Source organism: Vombatus ursinus, unplaced genomic scaffold (genome assembly GCF_900497805.2).
Source record: "Vombatus ursinus unplaced genomic scaffold, bare-nosed wombat genome assembly UNPS02014802.1, whole genome shotgun sequence".
Lineage (NCBI taxonomy): Eukaryota > Metazoa > Chordata > Mammalia > Diprotodontia > Vombatidae > Vombatus > Vombatus ursinus.
In genome coordinates this window covers 15,540,013-15,560,627 of record NW_020954580.1, presented here as the reverse complement: position 1 = coordinate 15,560,627, position 20,615 = coordinate 15,540,013, and the positions used below count along the sequence as shown (strand labels likewise).

The 20,615-nt window shown below is 37.6% G+C and overlaps 1 protein-coding gene across 2 annotated transcripts in view; it reads left to right on the top strand.

Annotated features, from left to right (window-relative positions):
- UNC80 (unc-80 homolog, NALCN channel complex subunit) overlaps nt 1-20,615 on the top strand; it is a 218,586-nt gene that overhangs the window by 107,355 nt on the left and 90,616 nt on the right. For both annotated transcript variants that reach the window (XM_027873743.1, XM_027873742.1), the window contains exons 26-28: nt 6,887-7,052; nt 12,745-12,845; nt 13,942-14,142. In XM_027873743.1, the coding sequence (XP_027729544.1) occupies nt 6,887-7,052; nt 12,745-12,845; nt 13,942-14,142 (468 nt within the window). The remainder of the gene's footprint in view (nt 1-6,886; nt 7,053-12,744; nt 12,846-13,941; nt 14,143-20,615) is intronic.

Here is a 20,615-nt window from a genome sequence, read left to right as displayed (position 1 = left end):
CGATTTTGTTTTGTTTTGTTTTTTATAATAAAATCTGTGCTCATGCCTGTTTTTTTAACTCCTATGGGAGAATGTTTCTCCCAATAAACTCATTATTGTTTAAGTCATGAGTGATAATGATAACGACAATGAGAATCCAGCTTTTTACAATAACAGCTGTACTTTTGCTTATGTTTTCAACCCCTTTTGGGAAATGTTTCTCCCAGTAAGCACATTATCATGAGTGGTAATGATAATGCTAACAATAAAAACAACAATAATAGTATTTACATAGCACTCAAAAGTTTGAAAGCTTTACAGATTTTATCTCATTTCATTTTCACAACAACCTGGGAAGGTAGGTGCTATTGTTATCTCATTTTACAGATGAGTAAACTGAGGCAAATTAAAGTTAAATGACTTGTCCAAGTTATGCAGCTGGTTAGCATCTCCAGCAGGATTTGAACTTATCTTCCTTACTCCAGGTCCAGTGCTCTATCCCCTGAGCCACCTAACTGCCTATAATTTCTCTTCTCCAGACTAAACATCCCCAAGTTCCTTCAATTGATCTTAACACGGCATGATTTTGAGTCTCTTTACCACCCTGTTTGCCTTCAAGCTTATTCATGTTCTTCCTCAAATGTGGCATCTCAAATTGAACTCTACTCAGATGTCATCCAACCAGGGCAGAGGAAAGTGGTAATATTACATCCCCAGTCTTGACCACTATGCTTCTGTAGTCTCTGAGATCTTATGCCGATAAATGGCAGGCTAACCACACTTACCCCATTTTGTGAAATTGATTTTTTTTAGCCCAGTTGTGAGACTTTGAATTTATCACTACTACATTTCATATTGTCCTTTTAGATAAAGAAATAGTTCTGGAGTCGGAAGAACTGAATTTAAGACCCACCTCCTTGAGTATTTGTTGTTGTTGTCCACATAGCATTCTCCTGGACAGAGAAAACAGGCACAAAATAGGACAGCAGTAATTACTCTATCATGGTCAACTCATCTGTCTCAAGCAGAGATCTTATCTCTTTTCTCCCCCTTCCCAAAGCTTTTTTTTTCTTACATTCCTCACCAGTCTCATTCTGAGCCTTCACACCCCAACATCCTTTTGAAGGACTGTTTCATATTTTTATTCACTTTTTCTTATCTCCGTCTCCTTGCTTTGGGTCAGCACAAGTGATGAAAATACCAACTCTACTTCTAAGTTCTTCAGTTTCTTACCCCAAACTTTAGAATATATGGCAATGTTTTATAGATTCCTGTTGACAGTATAATTTGTCTTCATATGAATCAACATCTGTGGGTTGTAGGACATAGAACCTTCAAGGTGAGCTACTATAGTTAGGTTGGATGGAGTTTGGATGCAGTCCAGAGACAATAAAACCAAAAGGAGTCAAAGAAGTCAGGGTTGAGTTGCCAGGCTGGAATCAAAAACATGAGACCATGAGAGAAGCAAACAGAGCAAACAAGAAATGAAGTCAGTCACATAGGAAATTGAATCAGATAGACTTTGTGAGATAAAACGAGAGACAGACAGATTGAGAGGGTATTTATTAACTCTTTATTAAGTGCCAGGCACTGCGCTAAGTGCCAGAGTTACAAATGCCATCTATTCACATAGGGGAACAACAAACATAAAATGGTGCTGGAAATGGCTGAATGGGGGTGGGAGTAGTAAAGGGACATCAGGATATCTACATGGGAGCAAGGCAGCTAGTGGGGAGGTGGGGCAGTCCAGAGAATGAATTGAACTGGGGGTAAAATGAACAGCGTCGCTGGGGGTCCTCAAGAAACAGTGATCCAGGATTCACCAATTAAGAGAGCAGGTCTTAAGAAACAGTCATCCCACAGGGCCAAGGCGGGTGGTGGCAAGGTAGAGCAGTGAGGAGAGTGAGTTGAGCTGGGAATGAAATGCGCATCACTTCATTTTACAACAAAGTCACATTGGGAAGCCATGGCCAGAAATCAATCAAATTCTATAAAGATTTATTAAACTCCTTCTATATGAAAGTTAATTTGAGGCTTTGTGTATGCAAAGACAAAACAACACCTTCCCACAAGGAGCTTATATTCTATTGGTGAAAATGGCATGTATATACAAATTCGTACAAAATAAATACAAGTTAATTTGGTTGGGAGGAAAGAGAAGGTGCTAACAGTTGGGGGAAGGATCAAGAAAAGTTTCATGTAGATGATGGTACTTGACCTGAGGTTTAAAGGAAAATAGGGATTCCAAGAGACAGAGATAAGGAGAGTACGTTCTATGCAGAAGTTGGGGGAAGGCAAAAGCACAGAGATTTATATGTGAAAAATAGCATGAAAGCCATATTGACTCAACTATGGAGTGCATGAAGAAGACAAATGTATAAGACTGGAAATGGAGTTTGAAACCAGATTATAAAGGGTTTTTAGAAGCCAAAGCAAGGAGTTTGTTTGTTCCTTGGGGTAACAGGGATCCACTACAGTCTCTTGAGCAGAGGAGTGACTCAATCAGACCCAGGCTATTGGGGCGATCAGTCTGTGAGCATTGAAGTCTTTACTATATGCCAGGCACTGGTAATCACTTTGACAGCTTTGTGGAGGATGGACTGGAGAGGGGAGAAACCTGAGACAGGGAGACCAATTGGGAGTCTCTTGGAATAGTCTGGATAGATGAGAGCTGACAATGGCTTGAACAAAGATGGTGGCTGTGTGAGTCAAGGAAAAGGGACAAATGGGAGAAATGTCATTTAGGTAGAAATTGACAAGACTTGGCAACTCCTTGTACATAAGGGATGAGGGAGAGGGGGGCAGCAAGAAGAATGGCAAGATTCTAAACCTTGGTTCTTTGGTGGTACCCTAAACAGAAACAGGGAAGTTTGGAAGAGGGGTGGGTTTAGAGTAAAAGTCAATGAGTTCTGTTTTGAACATGGATTTGATAATTTTTTAAAATGTAAATTTTTCAACAAATGTGCATGAGTTTAAACTGCATGACTCCATTTAACATTGATGAATGCTCCAAAGCAAAATCCTATATTTGTCATGAAGAGAAAATTAGCATTCTAAACCTGATTAAGCCAACATGAAGGGTTGTAAATGCTTAAAATTGCTTCCTAGGAGATGGTACTGAACTCAGAATGAACGATTGAGAGCTAAGCATAAATATTGCCAAAATGAAAATGTTCTAAAGATTTAATAAAAACGCTTGCAGCAGGAGTGTTTGCAAACCTCTAGTGTATTTTATTAATGTAATAAAATTTTCACAGCACTGGAAACCTACAGTTGACATAGTGTTGGGAATAACACCAATGTCTCTAGAGGCATGGGAGTGGATCAATAAGGAAATTCAACAAGAAGCAGTGAAAATGATGGGTTCCAGAGGCTGGCAGGGATCTGAGCCTGCCAAGAAAGAGGCATATCTGATTAAAAAAAAAAAAAACTTGGCAAGGTCAGTTACACAATAGAAGGCTGGTGTTTGGTTAAAACATTCATTGGTCATTGACTAAAAAGTAAAAGAAAGAGCAACCAAAGTCCTACCTTTAAGGTGCAAATTACCACAAGTGAGAATTATTATATATAATATCATGTAAAAAAGGATATGAGCATGTATAATAAATGTGTGTGTGTTATTTATGCATATGTAAGGTAGCATGGAGGTAACGTGAGATCACTAAATACCTTGGGCATGATGGAAGTGCACAGGAAGGGGCAGCAGATATCGAGTACCAGGAACATTTTTCCTGTTCCACAGTTTTGCTTAGGCTAACACTCTGTATAACCTAATTAGAAGTCAGTTTGGAAAAGAGACTTTGGGATGGGGTTTTTTCATTGGCATTTTAAATAAACCCTGAAAATGGATTCTTATAGTTCTATCCTGTCCACTACTCTACCTCTATATATACATATACATGATACACACACACACACATACACAATCTCACCCACCATTCCCCCAAATCCCAGAAAAGCTAAGTTTTTATAAGATTGTTCATCTGAGTAGGGGAGGATAATTGATATTTTAATTTATATTCTAAGCCATTTAATTTCCAAATAAGACCATCAAAGAAATTCTTTAGAATAATGAGCTCAGTTCTAATTATACTTCTTATAGTCTATTAAAAATGTTCCCAATAAAATTAATTGAATGCATATATATAAAAAAAACAGCAATGATAAAAGGAAGTCTAATAGTCTAATGTGAAAGGCACGAAAGTTAAGAGCCAAAAGATTTGAGTTCATCCTTGGATTGGCCATGTAACGGATTTGCAGATATAGTCAAGTCGCTTAACTTCTGTGAGTCTCAGTTTGCTTACCTGTAAAAAGGGGGTAATATTTAAACTACATACCACACATTGGAGAAGATCCAATGAAATCTTGTGTGTGAAAGTGTTTTGCAACTATAAAGAGCTACATAAATATAAGCTGTATTATTAAAATGCATTAATGCTCAGGAAGCAAGCAAACACCACTCAAATAACAAAGAAAGAAAACACATGTTCATTCAGCATATTTATTCAGCCCTTCTTTTTGGTGATTCACTGTGCTAGACATATGTGTGTACAAGCTAACCCTATAAAGCTAAGCAAAGACTAATCATAAAGAATTATGTGGAACAAATTACAATAATGCAGTCCAAATGCAACCCTAATTTTGAGATATAAGAAACACACAAAAAATGTTTAGCGAGGGGAAATAATTCATATTGAAGCACAGTAATGTCCAATCTTTATTTTGTGTCCACAATAAGGAATGCATACTAATTATCTTTGACTAGAAAATAAAAATTAAATACAAGATTACTTTGTATGTTTTTAATAGATTAATTCCAGCGAGGCAGTTTAAATTTCCAATGTGTAATTCTTATATCCTTATACAGAGGAATAATCATACATATTAAGTATAATATTTTGTCTAACTGAAAATTGCTAAAAGCAGTCAAATTCTATTTGTTACATACTAACAACACTGAGAAAAGAAATAGCTTCTTCAGGTTTTCATTGAAATCAAATACATCTTATTAGATAATATAATACATTTTTCATTTAAAAGCTTATTAAGCATCTCTCAGCAAATCAATCAACAAGCATTTATTAACTGCCTACTGTATGCCACTTACCATGCCAAGCCCAGGGGATACAATGAAAGGCAAAAACAGTTCCTATCCTCAAGGAGGTCTCATTCTAGTGGAGGAGATGACCTGTAAATAATTAGGTATAGACAGGATATATACAAAGCAGATGGAAGGCAGTCTTAGAGGGGAAGGTAATAGCAACCAGAGGAAGAAGAAAGGCCTTCTTGAGAAGGTTGGATTTGAGCTAAATCTGAAAGGAAGTTAGGGAAGTTAAGAGGCAGGAGTAAGTAGGGAGTGCATTCCAGGCACAAGGAACAGCCTTGTGGAATGTTGTGCGCCAAGAAGAACAAATAGGCCAATATCACTGGATGATAGAGTGCATAGAGAGGTATAAAAAGGTATAAATAAGGTATAAAAAGACTGATAGGAAGGGGCAAGGTTATAAAGTAATTTAAATACCAAATAAATGGTCAAATATATTTGATCCTTGGAGACAATAGGGAGCCATTGTGTTTTACTGAGTAAGGGGATAATATGATCAGACCTATGCTATAAGTAAATCTCTTTGGTAGTTAAGTGGAGGCTACCTTGGAGCGGGGCAAGACTTGAGGCAGGGAGATCAAATAGAGGACTACTTCAGGAGTCCAGAAGGAAAGCAATAAAGGCCTAAACTAGAGTAGGAGCTGTGTGCAACGTGGTGGAGAAAGAAATTTCAAGAGCTCGCATTGCCTTGGCTATGTGGAGTGGAGAATGATACCAAAGTTGAGAGGGTGGTGATTGCCTCAACAGTAATAGAGAAGTTCAGAAGAGCATTTGAGGGGAAAGATATGGCTATATTGAGTTTTGGGCTATGTTAAGTTTGAAGTACTTATGAGATATCCAGTTAGAGATGTCAAAAAAAGGTAGCTGGTGATGCAAAACAACAAGGACACTGCCAAAGCAAGGTTTGCCATTTCCTTCTTCAGCTTATTTTGCAGATGAGGAAACTGAGGCAAACAGGGTTAAGTAACTTACCCAGGGTCACACAGCTAGAAAGTGTCAGAGGCCAGAATTTGAACAAAGAGGAGTCTTCCTGACTCCATGTCTGGTGCTCTGTCCACTGCATCACCTAACTGCATTTTACTTGGGGTTTCCTTATATGTTTTACTTTCCCAATTCTGAAGTAGCATTGCCTAATGAGTGAAAAATGGTTCTCCCAGGCAGCATGTCACAATGGAAGGAACTTTGCATTTGGAGTAAGAGTACCTGTGTTCAAGTTCCAGCTCTACCATTTACTACACTATGTGACCTTGAACAAGTTACATTCAGTATCTGGGCCTCTGTTTCATCACTTTTAAAATGAGGACATTAAGTGACAGCTAGGTGGTGCAGTGGATAGAGCACTGACCCTGAAGTCAGGAGTACCTGAGTTCAAATCTGGCCTCAGAACAAACACTTGACACTTACTAGCTGTGTGACCCTGGGCAAGTCACTTAACCCTAATTGCCTAAAAAAAAAAAAAAAAATGAGGAGATTAGGTTACAGTCTCTATGGTCTCACCAATACTAAAATCAAATTCAGAACAAGTCTATGCTAAGTGTGCAGCCAATGATTAGTGACCCAGTGCTGGGAAATGAGATCGGCAGCTAGAACTGTGATGGAGAGCTTTAAGACTATTGTAAGATTATTGGGGGATGGCAGGGTGGAGAGCATTATGCTACAGATTCAAGAATAGGTATTTAAATCTCTGATTTGGAAAGAAATTCAGTCCTAAGTAATGAGATTCTGAATGGAGGCCAGTCTGACCCTTCCAATCCAGTCCTCCTCTTGGAATAGACCTTTAGATTTCGCATGCTGGTGTTTCAGGACCTTGAGAGCTGCCGACTTCGGCTAGATCCTGAGTTAGACCGGCACAGGTATGAAAGGAAGATTAGCTTTGCTGGAATCCTGGACGACAGTGAAGACCTAAAAGACTCCCTCCACAGCAGCAGTCACACCCTCAAGTCTGACACAGGTGTTGAAGAGAAGAAAGGTAGGTAACAACCAAGACATTTTCTTGTTTCAGTATTTCTTTTGGGGGGGGAGGGGGGAGGGGTTAGGCAATGGGGTTAAGTGACTTGCCCAGGGTCATGCAGCTGTTTCAGTATTTCTTGCGGGGCATGTAGCTTGCAAGAAATGTGTGGCAAAAGGAAGCTATGAATGTTCCAAGAAGCTACTGCTTGTCTTTTGGCCTCTAAGACAGAGACCAACGCAGCTTAGCAAGTCATGGGCACACTGAGATCAGGACTTGTTTCCCAGTCATGGAAATAAAAACAAACAAAACCGATGTAAGGCTTTATTCATTCCTAATCTCAGCTGCCCTTTCAAGGTTTCCTCCATAAATCAAAACAAGAGAACATTGCATTATTTCAAAACAATATTCTCAGTGTCTGCTGTGAACCGTAGGGTCCTGGGCCATCTTTGCTATACTGTTTATAAGGGATAACTCTGTTATTTGGGAAAAAAAAGATGGAATTTTTGTGTATATCATAAATAAATATGGTTAGAAGTTGGTGACATACCATAAAACCTACATGGTTGTTGTGTGACATTGTATGGATTTTACACTTGTACCTAAAGGCTCATAAATCATTGAAAATGGGAAATTAAGGTGAGAGGGAAGGGGTGGGAAAGAGAAAATAAAACTTGTTAATTTAAAAAAAAAGAAAATTTAATTTAAAAATAAAGTTGAAGTTAGAGCCTCAACTATATTTGGTAAGGACAGCAGAATGCCTTCCATCTTTTTTTTAAAGCACATCTCATGCTAACTTCTCCATACACTGTCATAATACAAGTGTTGCAATACAAAATGCAGTCAGAATTATTTGGTATATTCTCTTAAAGACTGTATAGTGATTCAGTTAATTAAACTAGATAAAGTAGTGGGGAGGAAGGGGAGGGAAAGACATCCATAGGTAGGCTTAGATTCAGGAGGACCTGAGTTTGAATCTTGCCTCAGACTCTTACTTAATAGTGAGACAATTGGTCCCACTTAACTTTTTTGAACCTTAGCTTTGTCATTTATAAAACGGAAGAGGTGGATTTGGTGGCCTTTAAGGATCCTTCTCTCTCTAAATCTATGATCCTAATATTCTACAATGTGTTTATGTAAATCTATGTAAAGGCTAAGCCATTTTAAAATATTTTTTATTATGGTGGTATTATCTTAGAGATTATTTTAATTTCATGATTTTCATCAAGGACACTAAAACATTATAGATTTTTGCCAGGATGAATCTGCATAATATCTACCCAATAATGATTAATGCCTGTTTCCTTTCTCCTGTAAATTTGGTGCAGTATAGGGAAGTTACTCAAGAAATGACTAGCATAAAAATGAAAAATACATATGTGTGTGTGTATATATATATGTATAATGTAAAAATGAAACTATACATACACATATAAATACACACATAAATATGTATATGTGTACATGTAAATATACACAAATACACACAGACATAAGGAAGGAGTATTCCGTGAAGGTTCTCTTTATCAAGCAGACTACCTGAAAAATGTAAACCTCCATTATCTTATTTTGCAGGCTCTCATTATCAGCTGCTAAAACCAACTTGAAGGTTAAGACCAGAACTCCCTGATGATTTAAATTATTCCATACCATCTGTTTTCTTGAAAGCTAAGCACTGGATAGGATTAATGGCTGAATAAACTGCTTTTGATGACCATTTTGATCCTACTAAAGACAGCTGTAATGGGAGATCCTCTTTAGGGATAAGAATTACCTAAGATTTGTGACTGTCAAACCAGGCCACAGCCCAGAGCTCATCGGGTAATTCCATGTGGTTTGCAATACTAGCCTTTATGGCAATGATTATGATTAATTAGTAGAATGATCAAGAATTAATAACTAGGATGGCCAATCATAAGAAAATTTTGACCATAGAGAGCAAGTCTGTGTCAATGCTAAGTTGGTGGTCCCAAATTAGCTTTGTTTTTGGCAAACTTGGTTTTGCCAAATATCGGCAAACAAAACCGAATTTTGGCTATATTTTTAAAAAGAAAAGAACTCAATGAGCTCATCAAATGGTCCCAGTGTGGGCAACCATGGGCCTGCCCAATTTACTTTGGTATTCTTAGAAAAACAAATTGTTTCAGAACTGCCCACTTTGATTTCCTCTTCTAAGAATATCACCAGCTACAGTTTCCTCTGAGAATAAATGACAGAAAGCTTGGATGGCGATGATGATGTAGTCATATGGTTACTGTAGAACCTTTCTGGTGAGCAACAATCTGGAAGCTCCCAGTCATTCCTGGGAACCTGTCAGTCAGCTCCAATATCAGTTTGTTAGGTAGCATGCACAAGAACATAAACCAGAGGGAAAAAAAATACTAAATTCAGATGATCTGTCTACACATAACTTAAATCAACTAAACCTAGTTAAGAATTCATGGTCAAAGTAGAAATTTAAGAGTAAATTAATTCATTTGTGTTCATTAAGAAGTCCCCTGTATTAACCAATTCCACAAATTCTTCTTTTTCACATTCTTGCTGATTATTTGCTATCATGGAAACAAAAATTAAATTTCATTGCTGGAGGATCATTATCTCTTTTTCATGTGCATTTCAGAGGGATAAAAGAGCGTGTATGCAAGCAGTTCCCTACTTTCCCTGTTATAAATTACCAATTCAATAGTTTGAAATACTTATCTTGGGATGCCTAAGAGTATCCATGTTTATCTTACGAGATATCACCCAATCCTCAAAACAAAGTGTATTTTAATTCCCTTTAAATTATCACAGTGCAGTTTTAAGTTGAGTGAGTCTATGAAATCAAACGAACAGTGGTGGGTTGTTGCCATTATTAGGAATTCCTACAAATCTGCTTGTTTTCTTTCAAATCCACTGTAGCGAAACTGCTTTGATAGACTGAGGCATGTATTAGCAGTGATGCAAATTACAATTTTATTCTGTTTCTCCTTGCTGCAGGTAGGTAGAAACAAAGATGTAGTAATTAAGCCTAAACAAAACTGTGGAAAACATACACTGGAGGGTTTTGTGCTATAATTAAAATGTAGCCTGATGTTATAAAGTCTTCATTGGATGTGTCCAACTGTGCTATGGGAATTATAATCTTCTCCAGCTCTATCCAGATGTGCTAAAGGAGTCCTCCAAAGAATTTGCCAGCTGTATAGAGATGATTTTAGTCATTTGCAAGAATGAATCAGAGAAGAAAATATCCACATTGGCCCAAAGTAATTTCTCTGGCAGGTCTATATGCCAATAAACACGTATATCTAACTGGCACTTTAGTATCAGTCTCATTACATTACCTCATACAATTGCCTATGTGGTAGATACCTGTGGAAAAAATGCTACTTTTCTGACAAGTTCTTTATTAGATCTGGGTTCAACAGAACAATGTGACTCCAAACAGTTAGTTTGTAGTTGTAGATCCACCTCAATAATTAGTTGAGTATCTGGTTCTCCTTATTCCTTGAGAGGAATAACTCATGTCACATATATATGAGCCCCTGATTCAATTATGTGCCATGATTCTAAAAACTCTCTCCTCTAATCCTTCTGAGTAAGAATTAATGATAACTGGGATAAAGCTTTCAAAAGACATACATATAATGCATATGCATATGTATATGTGTGTGTGTTATGTGTATTACACATATACATACATACATTATATATATATGAAGAGAAGACTTGAATGCACAGGTCAGGTTTCAACGTCTAAAATTGTTTTTTTTTTTTTTCCTCTACTGATCAATTTCTCTTACTCACAGAACACTAAAAGATGAATAATGCATGTTCTTCTCAGTACATGTAGACTATAAGGGTGACTCAGGGTGTTGCAACATTTGGACTCACATGCCACCAAGCCTTTTGACTGAGAGGAGGATCATGGGAAATCACTAGGGGCATTGGAAATGGAACCATTTCATATTCATGCTCACCAAAAACACCAGAACGAAAACAGATCCTTTAGCGGCCTTGCTGAAGAGTCAAAGCTGAGACCTACTGCTGGCTTGGAGAGAGAGGAACCACTTGGGGTATTAATTACTTAAGGTATTCCAAAATGAATGGGTTTACATGGCAGCTCAAAGAACCGTGTAAGTCCCATTACAAACATTTTATTTAAAGGTTGTCATTCATTCTCTTGGATAGAACAATAATGATATGTGAATTTACTAAATATCCTAGATAACTCTACTGCAAAGGCACACTCATGCTTGTGAACCTGAGCAAGGAAGAGAACAGGTTGGTCCTAGTATTTGATAAGTACTGTTTCATAGGAAAACTTTTTTCCCAGATCATCACTGTAGACCCTGCCATAAGTCTGATTCACAAAGCTCTTCAGCAGCAATGACTTTGGAGGAAGCCCTTGGCCAAGAGAAAAAGTTCCTTCCATACAGACCAATAGAAAGGGGGCAGGGCAGGGACTAAATGGGGAGGGCAGGGATTTCAAACCTGGAATGGAGAGAACTAAGTGGGGGAAGTCCTATCTTATTCTTTTAATGCAGTTCCCAACAGGAAGATCAGGATAGGAGGTTCCCGCCTGCTCCAGATTAAAGGAACCCGCAGTTTCCGGGTGAAGAAGGGGGGTTCCTTATCCAGTATTCGCCGGGCCGGCAGCTTAAAGAGTACCAAGCTATCACGGCAGGACTCAGAGTCTGAGAATGAGGAGCTGCAGCTGTCCCAGAGCAGGGACACTGTCACTGATATAGGTAACATAGAGGACATGGGTGGACAGGGAAATGGGAGGAGAAAAGAAAGTGTCCTCTAATAACTTTTGGCTAAAGAGATTGCCAATACCCAAGCAATAAATAGCAACAATTTAATAATGGAAGATTAGGCACTAGGCATCAGTCTGAGGCTTTGACTACACAGTTGATCTAGTGTAAGGAAAGGAGAACTACTGTTAACTCATTATTGGACCTCTTCACCAGCTGTTTGATGAAATTCATTAGATGATTGAGTCAAGAGTGGACACTTTGTGCATTGTGTGGACATTAAGGAGATACTTATTTGACAGAAGTTGAAGAACTAAAAGACATAAGGCTTTAGAGTAGTATATTTTTAGAAGAATGTCTCCCTCATGAGTTCCTACGGAGAAGACTGGCCTGGTGAGTTTAGGTGCAGGGTTCATTTCCCTACTTAGCTCTGTTTACCCAGGGATCTGTCCTCCAGTACTGATGGCCATCTGGGGTGATAGCACTAGTCGCAGAAACAATAGCAAAGAGGTAGTGACAAGAACAGGAGCAGCAGCAGACTATGAGGCCACTGTGTGAGGGTTGGTGTTCTTGTTCAACTTCAGCTTGCAAAACCTGGCCAATGAATGACTAATTTGATCACAGTGAGCTCTAATAGTTTGTGCATCTCAACAACACAAGGAATTGGATTTATTTTTGTCTTTCTTCACCCTTTCTCCATATGTGAGCCATGGCCTACCCTTCTGGTAACCATGAACTTGAACTCTCCTTGTCATTGCCAGTCATGTTGGTGGCCAAGAGGGGGAGATCCTCCTACAATCTCTAAAAACAGTGGATTCTCTGTTCTATTTGGTACCCGCTGGGCAAAGGTGGTCTGACTGCAAGTGTTTTCCCTTGGATTCACAAGCATGGACAGCTCTACTACATACACACACAAACATACACGTTCACCCCAACAGGAGAAAAATAAAACATTTTCTGGTATTTTTCTTTTGAAGAAGGGAGCCCCTGGAGTGCAAGTGAGCCAAGCATTGAGCCTGAGGGTCTGAGCAACACTGGCACTGAAGAAAACTACCATAGGAACATGTCATGGCTTCATGTAAGTAAAGTCAACAGGCATTTATTAGGCACCTATAGTGTGCTTAGGCACTGTGTTGTAAGTAGTAGTTCATTTTTTTTAATCAACTTTTTGGACTTCTACTGAAGGGACAGAAATTTCACTAAGATGTTCTGTTGAGTTTTATCACCATCATAGACCAGAGACTGGCAAAAATATGTTATATCTATTTTAGCTAAAGACCAGAGAATAGTTAAAGTTGATGTTACATTAACGTATTCAGCTCCAAGTCAGCTATGACTCTAAGATTAGTCACAGACCAGGATTGTAAACCATCTAGAGCTAATGGGAGTAGAGACTGGGTATCATGGCCAGTGCATATAAGAAGAAAATATACTTTAACAGAAGCATAGTCAAAGACCAGATTTTTCTAGTCTCTAGGGATCCTTTTCTGTCCTTTTTTATTTTTGCTTGATTATAGTCATTTTCATACTTTTTCACATAGTTTCTTCTACAATTATAGGTCATTAAGTGTGTGCTTCAAAGTTTAAGATGTCTGTTTAACAATACTTGGAAACCAGTATATGCATACATACATACATACGTACCCCAATTATTATATATAAATATATATGATATAAATCTATTATAGATAGATTATTAAATGGATTAAGTTTAGGCTCTCTATCAATATTTAGAAACCAGTATATACATATATATACACAATATAAATAATAGTAATAAAAATGATAAATTTATTTTAGATGGATTATTGAATGGATTAAAGTTTAAGATCTCTATTTATCAATACTTGGAAACCAGTGTATACATACATATATACATAAGTAACATAACAAAAATAAAATAATAAATAGTACAAATCTATTATAGATGGATGATCAAATGGATTAAGTTATTGAAGGTCATCTACAAGCCTTCATTTGCTTCTTCACCTGGTTTCTTGGATCAGGTGTTAATGCAGAGAGAAAAAAGCAAACTAGTTAAACAATTATTGAAACTGTGATTCTATATCCAAAAAGGTAGCATGCTCATTAACTCTCTTCCAACCACCTGTAGTTTCCCTTTCCAAACATTCACTGACTGTTGGGAAACATCTATTGGGCTTCTTGTGTTTCAGGTCATGATCTTACTGTGCAATCAGCAAAGTTTCATCTGCACACACATTGACTATTGCCACCCTCACTGCTACCTTCACCACAGTCGTTCCTGTGCTCGCCTGGTGCGGGCCATCAAATTGCTATATGGGGACACCGTAGATTCCCTTCGGGAAGACAACACGGTTCATAATGTGGCCTTTCGGGGCAAGAAGCAAAAAGAGGTGAGAGGCTTAAAACTCAATTAATACAGGATGTGCTATAATTTACATTGTTTTTATAATTAGTGAGGTAGAACATTCTTCCAGATGAATATTAACATATTAAAACTTTGAGATACTACCTCAAAGATTGGCAAAAAATAAAAATAAAGCCAACCAAATTCATTGCTGTTGGGACTGTGGAGAAACAAGTATACTCATTCATTGCTAGTGGAATTGTAAATTTGTAGGACTCTTTTTGAAGAGCAATCTGACAGTACCCAATAAAAGTTATAAAAATGATCATATTCTTTGACCCATTACCAATCTATTGCTGAGAATATACCCTGGAAAGAATAATCAAAAATAAACAACCAAAGAGGAGTTATCTGTTCAAGGATTTCTATATCAGCATTATTTGTAATTGCAAAAACTGGAAACAACCTGAATGTCCAGGAACAGACGAATGATTAAATAAGTTGTGAAACATTAATGAAATTAATTAATGAAATATATTCATGAAATAATACAGAGTGAAAAAAGAAGAATGAGAAGAATGAAACATTTGTATAGTGGTGACATATGTAAATGACAAGAGAGAGAATGAATTCTGGCAGGATTTTAGAAGGAGTGACTATAAGACATATAATACTTTATGCACTGAAATTAATTGAAATGGTTACTAAGCCAGTTTAGTTATTCGTAATGAAGTTCAATGTTACATTTTTAATCAAACACTAAAAAAATTGGCACATTGCAATAATGGGGAAAATAAATCCTTTAAAATAGAGACTCTTAATCTGCAATTCTTGGACTCCAAGAGACCATGGATAATTTTATGGGTTGTGAACTTGCTTTTTAAAAATATTTACCATTTTGGGGCAGCTAGGTGGTACAGTAGATAGAGCTCCAGCCTTGGAGTCAGGAGTACCTGAGTTCAAATCTGGCCTCAGACACTTGAAACTTACTAGCTGTGTGGCCCTGGGCAAGTCACTTAATTCCGATTGCCTCACCAAAAAAAAAAAAAAAATTGCAAAAAAAAAAATGATCAGTTCAATGATTTTGGGGCAGCTAGGTGGCACAGTCAATAGAGCACTAGCCTTGGAGTCAGGAGGATCTGAGGTCAAATCCAGCCTCAGACACTTAACACTTACTAGCTGTGTGACCTTGGTCAAGTTACTTAACCCCGATCACCTCACCAAAAAGCAAAAAAAAAAATTTACTTCTTTGGTATTATTAATGAATACTTAAACTTTTATATTTCAGTATAATTGGTTTCCTTTGTAATCCTACATATTTTATTTTATCCATTTAAAAACGTTATTCTGAAAAAGAATTCATTCATTTCACCAGATTGTCAAAGGGGTCCATGTCATTAAAATGTTTGCGTATCCTTGTTTTAGAAGTTTCTTTAAAAATGAACTGGGATTTTTAGGTCATAACAACAATTTAAATAAAGCTACAATATCTGCATGATTCAGAACAAAGAAAAGTAAACTGGAAAAAGAAGGACAAAATTTTTGTCCTCATTTCCACAAGCAAAAAGAAACCTCTCTCCCCATATCAGAGGGGTGTTTTTCCCATTGTCAAACTGCAAGTAATTGCTTGACTGTTGACTGACAAATGATAGAATGTTTAACGTTGGTTGAGCTGAAAGAAATGCTTTAAAGAGAATGTAATATTCTCTTTAAATATAAATATAAAGAATATAAAGAGAATATTTTCTGAATATTAAACTCACTTTAACACCAAATTTAAGCAGCTGAACTTTTCAAAGTTAATGGAAACTCAAAAATGTTAAGCCTGCCCTTGAGAAAGCAGGAGATCCTCAGCCTGCCAGCCTAGTGGTAAAGCAGCCAATATCCATTGCTTTTTGCCCCTAGCCATCACATCTGCTATTAATACATCTGCATTTGCCCAGTGGCTTCACCAAAGGAATTTCCGTCATTGATTATCCAATTCAATTAATATTTACTGTGCACCTGCCAAGGGTTCAGCCCTATACCAGGAGCTGTGGGGAGTACTTTTAGAAAAGACAGCGCCTGCCTTGAAGGAGTTTATGATGCAGCTGAGAGTGAAAAACACACCCACATCAAGCTATTAGAGCATAGGAGAAAATGAAAGATATCACAGGACAAAATGTACCTAAATTCAGAGGGAACAGAAAACAAGAAGAATAGCATTGTGAGCTACAAATGATTTTCAGGAGCTAAAGGGAAAAGAAGTGTTGTTTATTCCAAAGTTTATACAAAATATGGAGAGATGGAGAGGTTTGTTTGACATTAAACACGTGCATAAACAAAAAACAAATTATCTTCCTGGTTGTTGTTGTTCTTTTTAACCAGTTTCTATCTAGTGATAAAAATTCTTCTCTTCTCTGTTTGTTCTTGGGTGATCAGCCTTAGAGGCCGTGGATTGCTGGTCACCCATATGTGCCTCTCAGCCAATGTTGACCTCAGGGTCATCCTCACAAAGAAAGAGTTGGGCTCCAGGAAACTTGGAAAGGGTTCTAGACCTTTGTTTATGTTCCTGAAAAGAAAACAAAACCAATTTTATTTGATTCTTTTCAAAAGCTGTGGACAGCATTTATTAACCTGTTCCCAAACCAATCCCATATGGCAGTTGTGGTTTTTTGTTTCTCACTTGAATGATATAGTCTTCCCAAATCATGATATCCTTCCTCACAATCTATCTTTTCTCTCATGATACTCTCACATTTACCCATTTTCTGCAACAGCCATAAAAATGAACCCTGGCCTGCATGAGCCTCAACGAAAACAGGACAGCAAAGTAATAAAGCAGTGGGCTAATAAAAATCAGGCAAAGGTCTAATGAGCAATAGATTATTCAGCACTCTGTTCTCATTCTTGTTCCTCTTCAGATGTGTTTGTAGAGCAGACAGTATTTATGAGGAAAATGAGGGTATTTTCTAAGCCATCTAGTTCTGATCACTCCTCTACTTCACGTCTCAGCGCTCAGAGCATCCATTTGTACTACGCTGTCATTCCTCTGGCCATGTTGTTTTACTTCTGTCATTTTATCGGTGTCTGTCACTTATCCAACTAGACTGGAAGCTCCTCAAACACAAGACTTTTTCTTCTCTTTCTTTTATATTCTTGCATAGAGCTCTAGGTAGATAATATATAATAAGAATTAATAACAATCTATTATATATTATAATATATAATAAATACTTATTGAATAAGTAAAAAGACTGTTGGCTCAGTAGTAAGGAGAACTGAATTCAAATCCCAGTTCAGGCACTTTTACTGGCTGTATGAACTTTGGCAAATCATTATACTTATCTGAGCTTCATTTTCTTTATAGAAAAAGTTAAAATAATCCTTGCACTACCCACCTCACAGGGTTTTTGAAAGGGAAGTGCATGGCAAACACTAAGGTGCAGTATAAATATGAGGCAATAGTATTAGCATAGTAATATGGAGAAGGGCTGAAGTTTCTGAGGATTACAAAGGAAAAGAGAAAATGGCACTGGTCATTGCTGGGAAGGACAATTCATATTACATAAATCAAGCAAAATGTTTGCAGATCTAATTATTCTTGAAAATTGTGTATAAAAGCGATTATGTTATCCACATTAGCTCTAAATATGGTAGTGCAGCATGAGTCTCCACTAGTTTTCTTTAATGATTCACTAAAACATACATTAACATTTGTGTTAGAGATGCCCATACCATAGAAGACCAGTATTACTTTTTGCCAGTTACATTTTTTTTAGAAACCAAACTCTTAACTATTAAGACCTCTGCAAAAAAGGCGAAACACAGTTCTCTAAAAATCCCACAATGAGCATTCCATAATGTCTCTTGAAGTATTTGGGAGAAGGTTCCAGTTTGGGGGGGTCTATCATACTCTCCTAATGTGAGATATTGTACCCCCCATGAGAACTTCCTGAAATGGTTCCCTCTGGGCCAGAATCCCATCTGGAAGCATTGCTCCAATAATGTTTGAACTTTGGGCCTCTATTGACATAAATGCTGTCTATAGGTCCTGGGTCTAGGTCATGGCTTGGTCTACACCTGCTATCTTCAGGTTCATGTGACATTTCCAGATGTTCATAGAACCACTTTAACAGGAAACCTTATATCAGGGGTTCTTAATCGTGTGTGTCTGTGTCTGTGTCTGTGTCTGTGTGTGTGAGACTGAGACAGACAGACAGACATGGACCCTTTTGAGATGCTGGCAAAGCTTACGGAAGCCATTCTCAGAATGATATTTTTAAATAAATAAAATACATAGAATTAAAAAAGAAGCCAATCATATTAAAATAGTTATTAAAATATTTTTAAGTAACCAAAATATCTGCTAAAGAATAGTACCACTAATAGAACAGCTAGGGATCAGCTTTTTCAGCAATCTAAGCAGGTGACCTTTCTCTATATGGCTGTTCTACCCTCTTGAAACTCCATTATTTCTCAATATTTTCTTGTTGTTAGTCTTTTAAGAACTTTTGGAAATTATGGGAAAAGTCAAATCAGTAAGCATTTATTAAGTGTGCCAAGCACTGTGCTAAACTGGAAATACAAACAGAAAGTACAAACAGAAAGATAATCCCTGACCTCAAGGAGTTTACACTTTAAAAGAGGAAGATAAAACATTTTTAAAAAGCTGAAAGGGGGAAGGGAGTAGGAAGAGAAAAGTATCCATGTAGACACGTGATGGAGAAAGTGCAGAGTCAGGTGGGGCCCGGGAGAGGAACAAAAACCTGGCAGGCTTAGGCACTTTCCTTAAAATGGAGGTTCTGGGAGGGACTAACCAATCAGAGTAAAGGAATGCAACTTCCACCCTGAGAAGTTCAGGGCCAAAATGAACTTTTAGGGTAAGGATGCTGTGACAAGGTGGAGGAGGCTGATAGAGGGAAGAAAACATGACTGGCCTGGGAACTTTCCTTAAAAATGAAGAAAAGTCATCTGACCTCTCTGAGCCTCATTTTCCTCCTCTGTAAAATGCAGGTTTTATTTGAGAAATGAATGTGAGTGTGGTATTCCATTCCCACCTCTGACACACATTGAATGTCTGAGTCTGGGCAAGTCATTTAACTTCAAAATGCCCTTCAAGGAAACTCTTTAAGACTCCCAGGTTTCAAGGCAGGTGCTAAGCTGTGTTGATAAAGGGATTTGCCTTCCTGGGAGTTCTAAATAAGTTCCAATGAAACCCAATGAAAGCATAGATCTTATCCAAAATAGGCATAATAATACTGTCCTGTCTACCTGGTATTGTTATGAAGAAAACACTCTGTAAAGCATAAAATGCTATATGGAGTGTCCCAAAAGTTTTAAGCTTTAAGAGCTTAAAACTGTAGTAAGACTTTTGGGACATGCAGTATAAATGCAAGTTGTTATGCTGTTGTCATTATTACCATTATTCAAAAGTGAGGCTAATTTTCCCCTGGCACTCCTATGAGAGGAATGACTGACCTTGTATATACAGATGGTTTGAAAGCAGCCTCCAAATTAACTTATGTAAGCACACGCTTTATACTACAAATTGCTTTTGCATTCCCAGAAAAAAAAAAGCAGTACATGAATCTCCTTTGCACAAATTATAAATGTTCTGAAGTCTGCACCTGCATTCTTTTTGTCTTTAGAGAGCACGGCATGAGCTCTGACTCACTTGTTTCAAAGCATAGTCTTTAGTAAAGATGGAACCATCCTATTCACAGAAACTCAATGCTGTAAGCCCTTGGGGTCAAACTCTTTAAAGACTTTTCTGGAACTCATGGGTAGTCTCAGTGTTAGCTCTTCTCTCAATAGCTCTGCCTGCAGCCCCATTCAAGAGTGAACCAGAAGCATAACCCTCCCTTGGCGTGAGTTGAAGAAGCGGCCCTCTTCATCCCACGCCAGGGCAAAGAATGAATACTGAAACGACCAGCATGTGCTGGCTCTGGGAAGGGCGAGTTATTTATCCTCTTCCCACATGATGTAGCACCTCAAACATGGTTGAAGGTCAGAAAGACTTAGATCAGGGTAAATGAGTGTCTGTTTTCATTCTGGAACAATACCTCCAGCAGCTTCTCTGATTTCAGTAAGGCCAACAAACAATTTTTTTTTAAAAAGTTAAAAAGCTTAAACCAGTGATTTTTCTACTGATGGAATAAGAAATAACAAACAGCAACAATAACAACATATGGAGCTTTTAGGTCTTCACGGAACTTTACATACATTATTATTTTACTTTACATACTTTACATTACTTTGCATACATTATTATTATATCTCGTTTGGTCTGCACAAATAAACTGGTGAGGTGGTGGTATTATTATCCCTATTCTATCAAAGAGGAAACCAACTCAGCAAGATTTAGTGACTTATCCTAAGTCACACAGCTAGTTTATGTGACTTGCTCAGGGTCACAGAGATAGTTTGAATCGTGCCTCAGACTAGCTGCATGACACTAAGCAAATCATTCAGCCTACATTTCTTCATCTGTAAAAATGGGAAAATAATAACACCTACTCACAGGGTTGTGAGCATTGA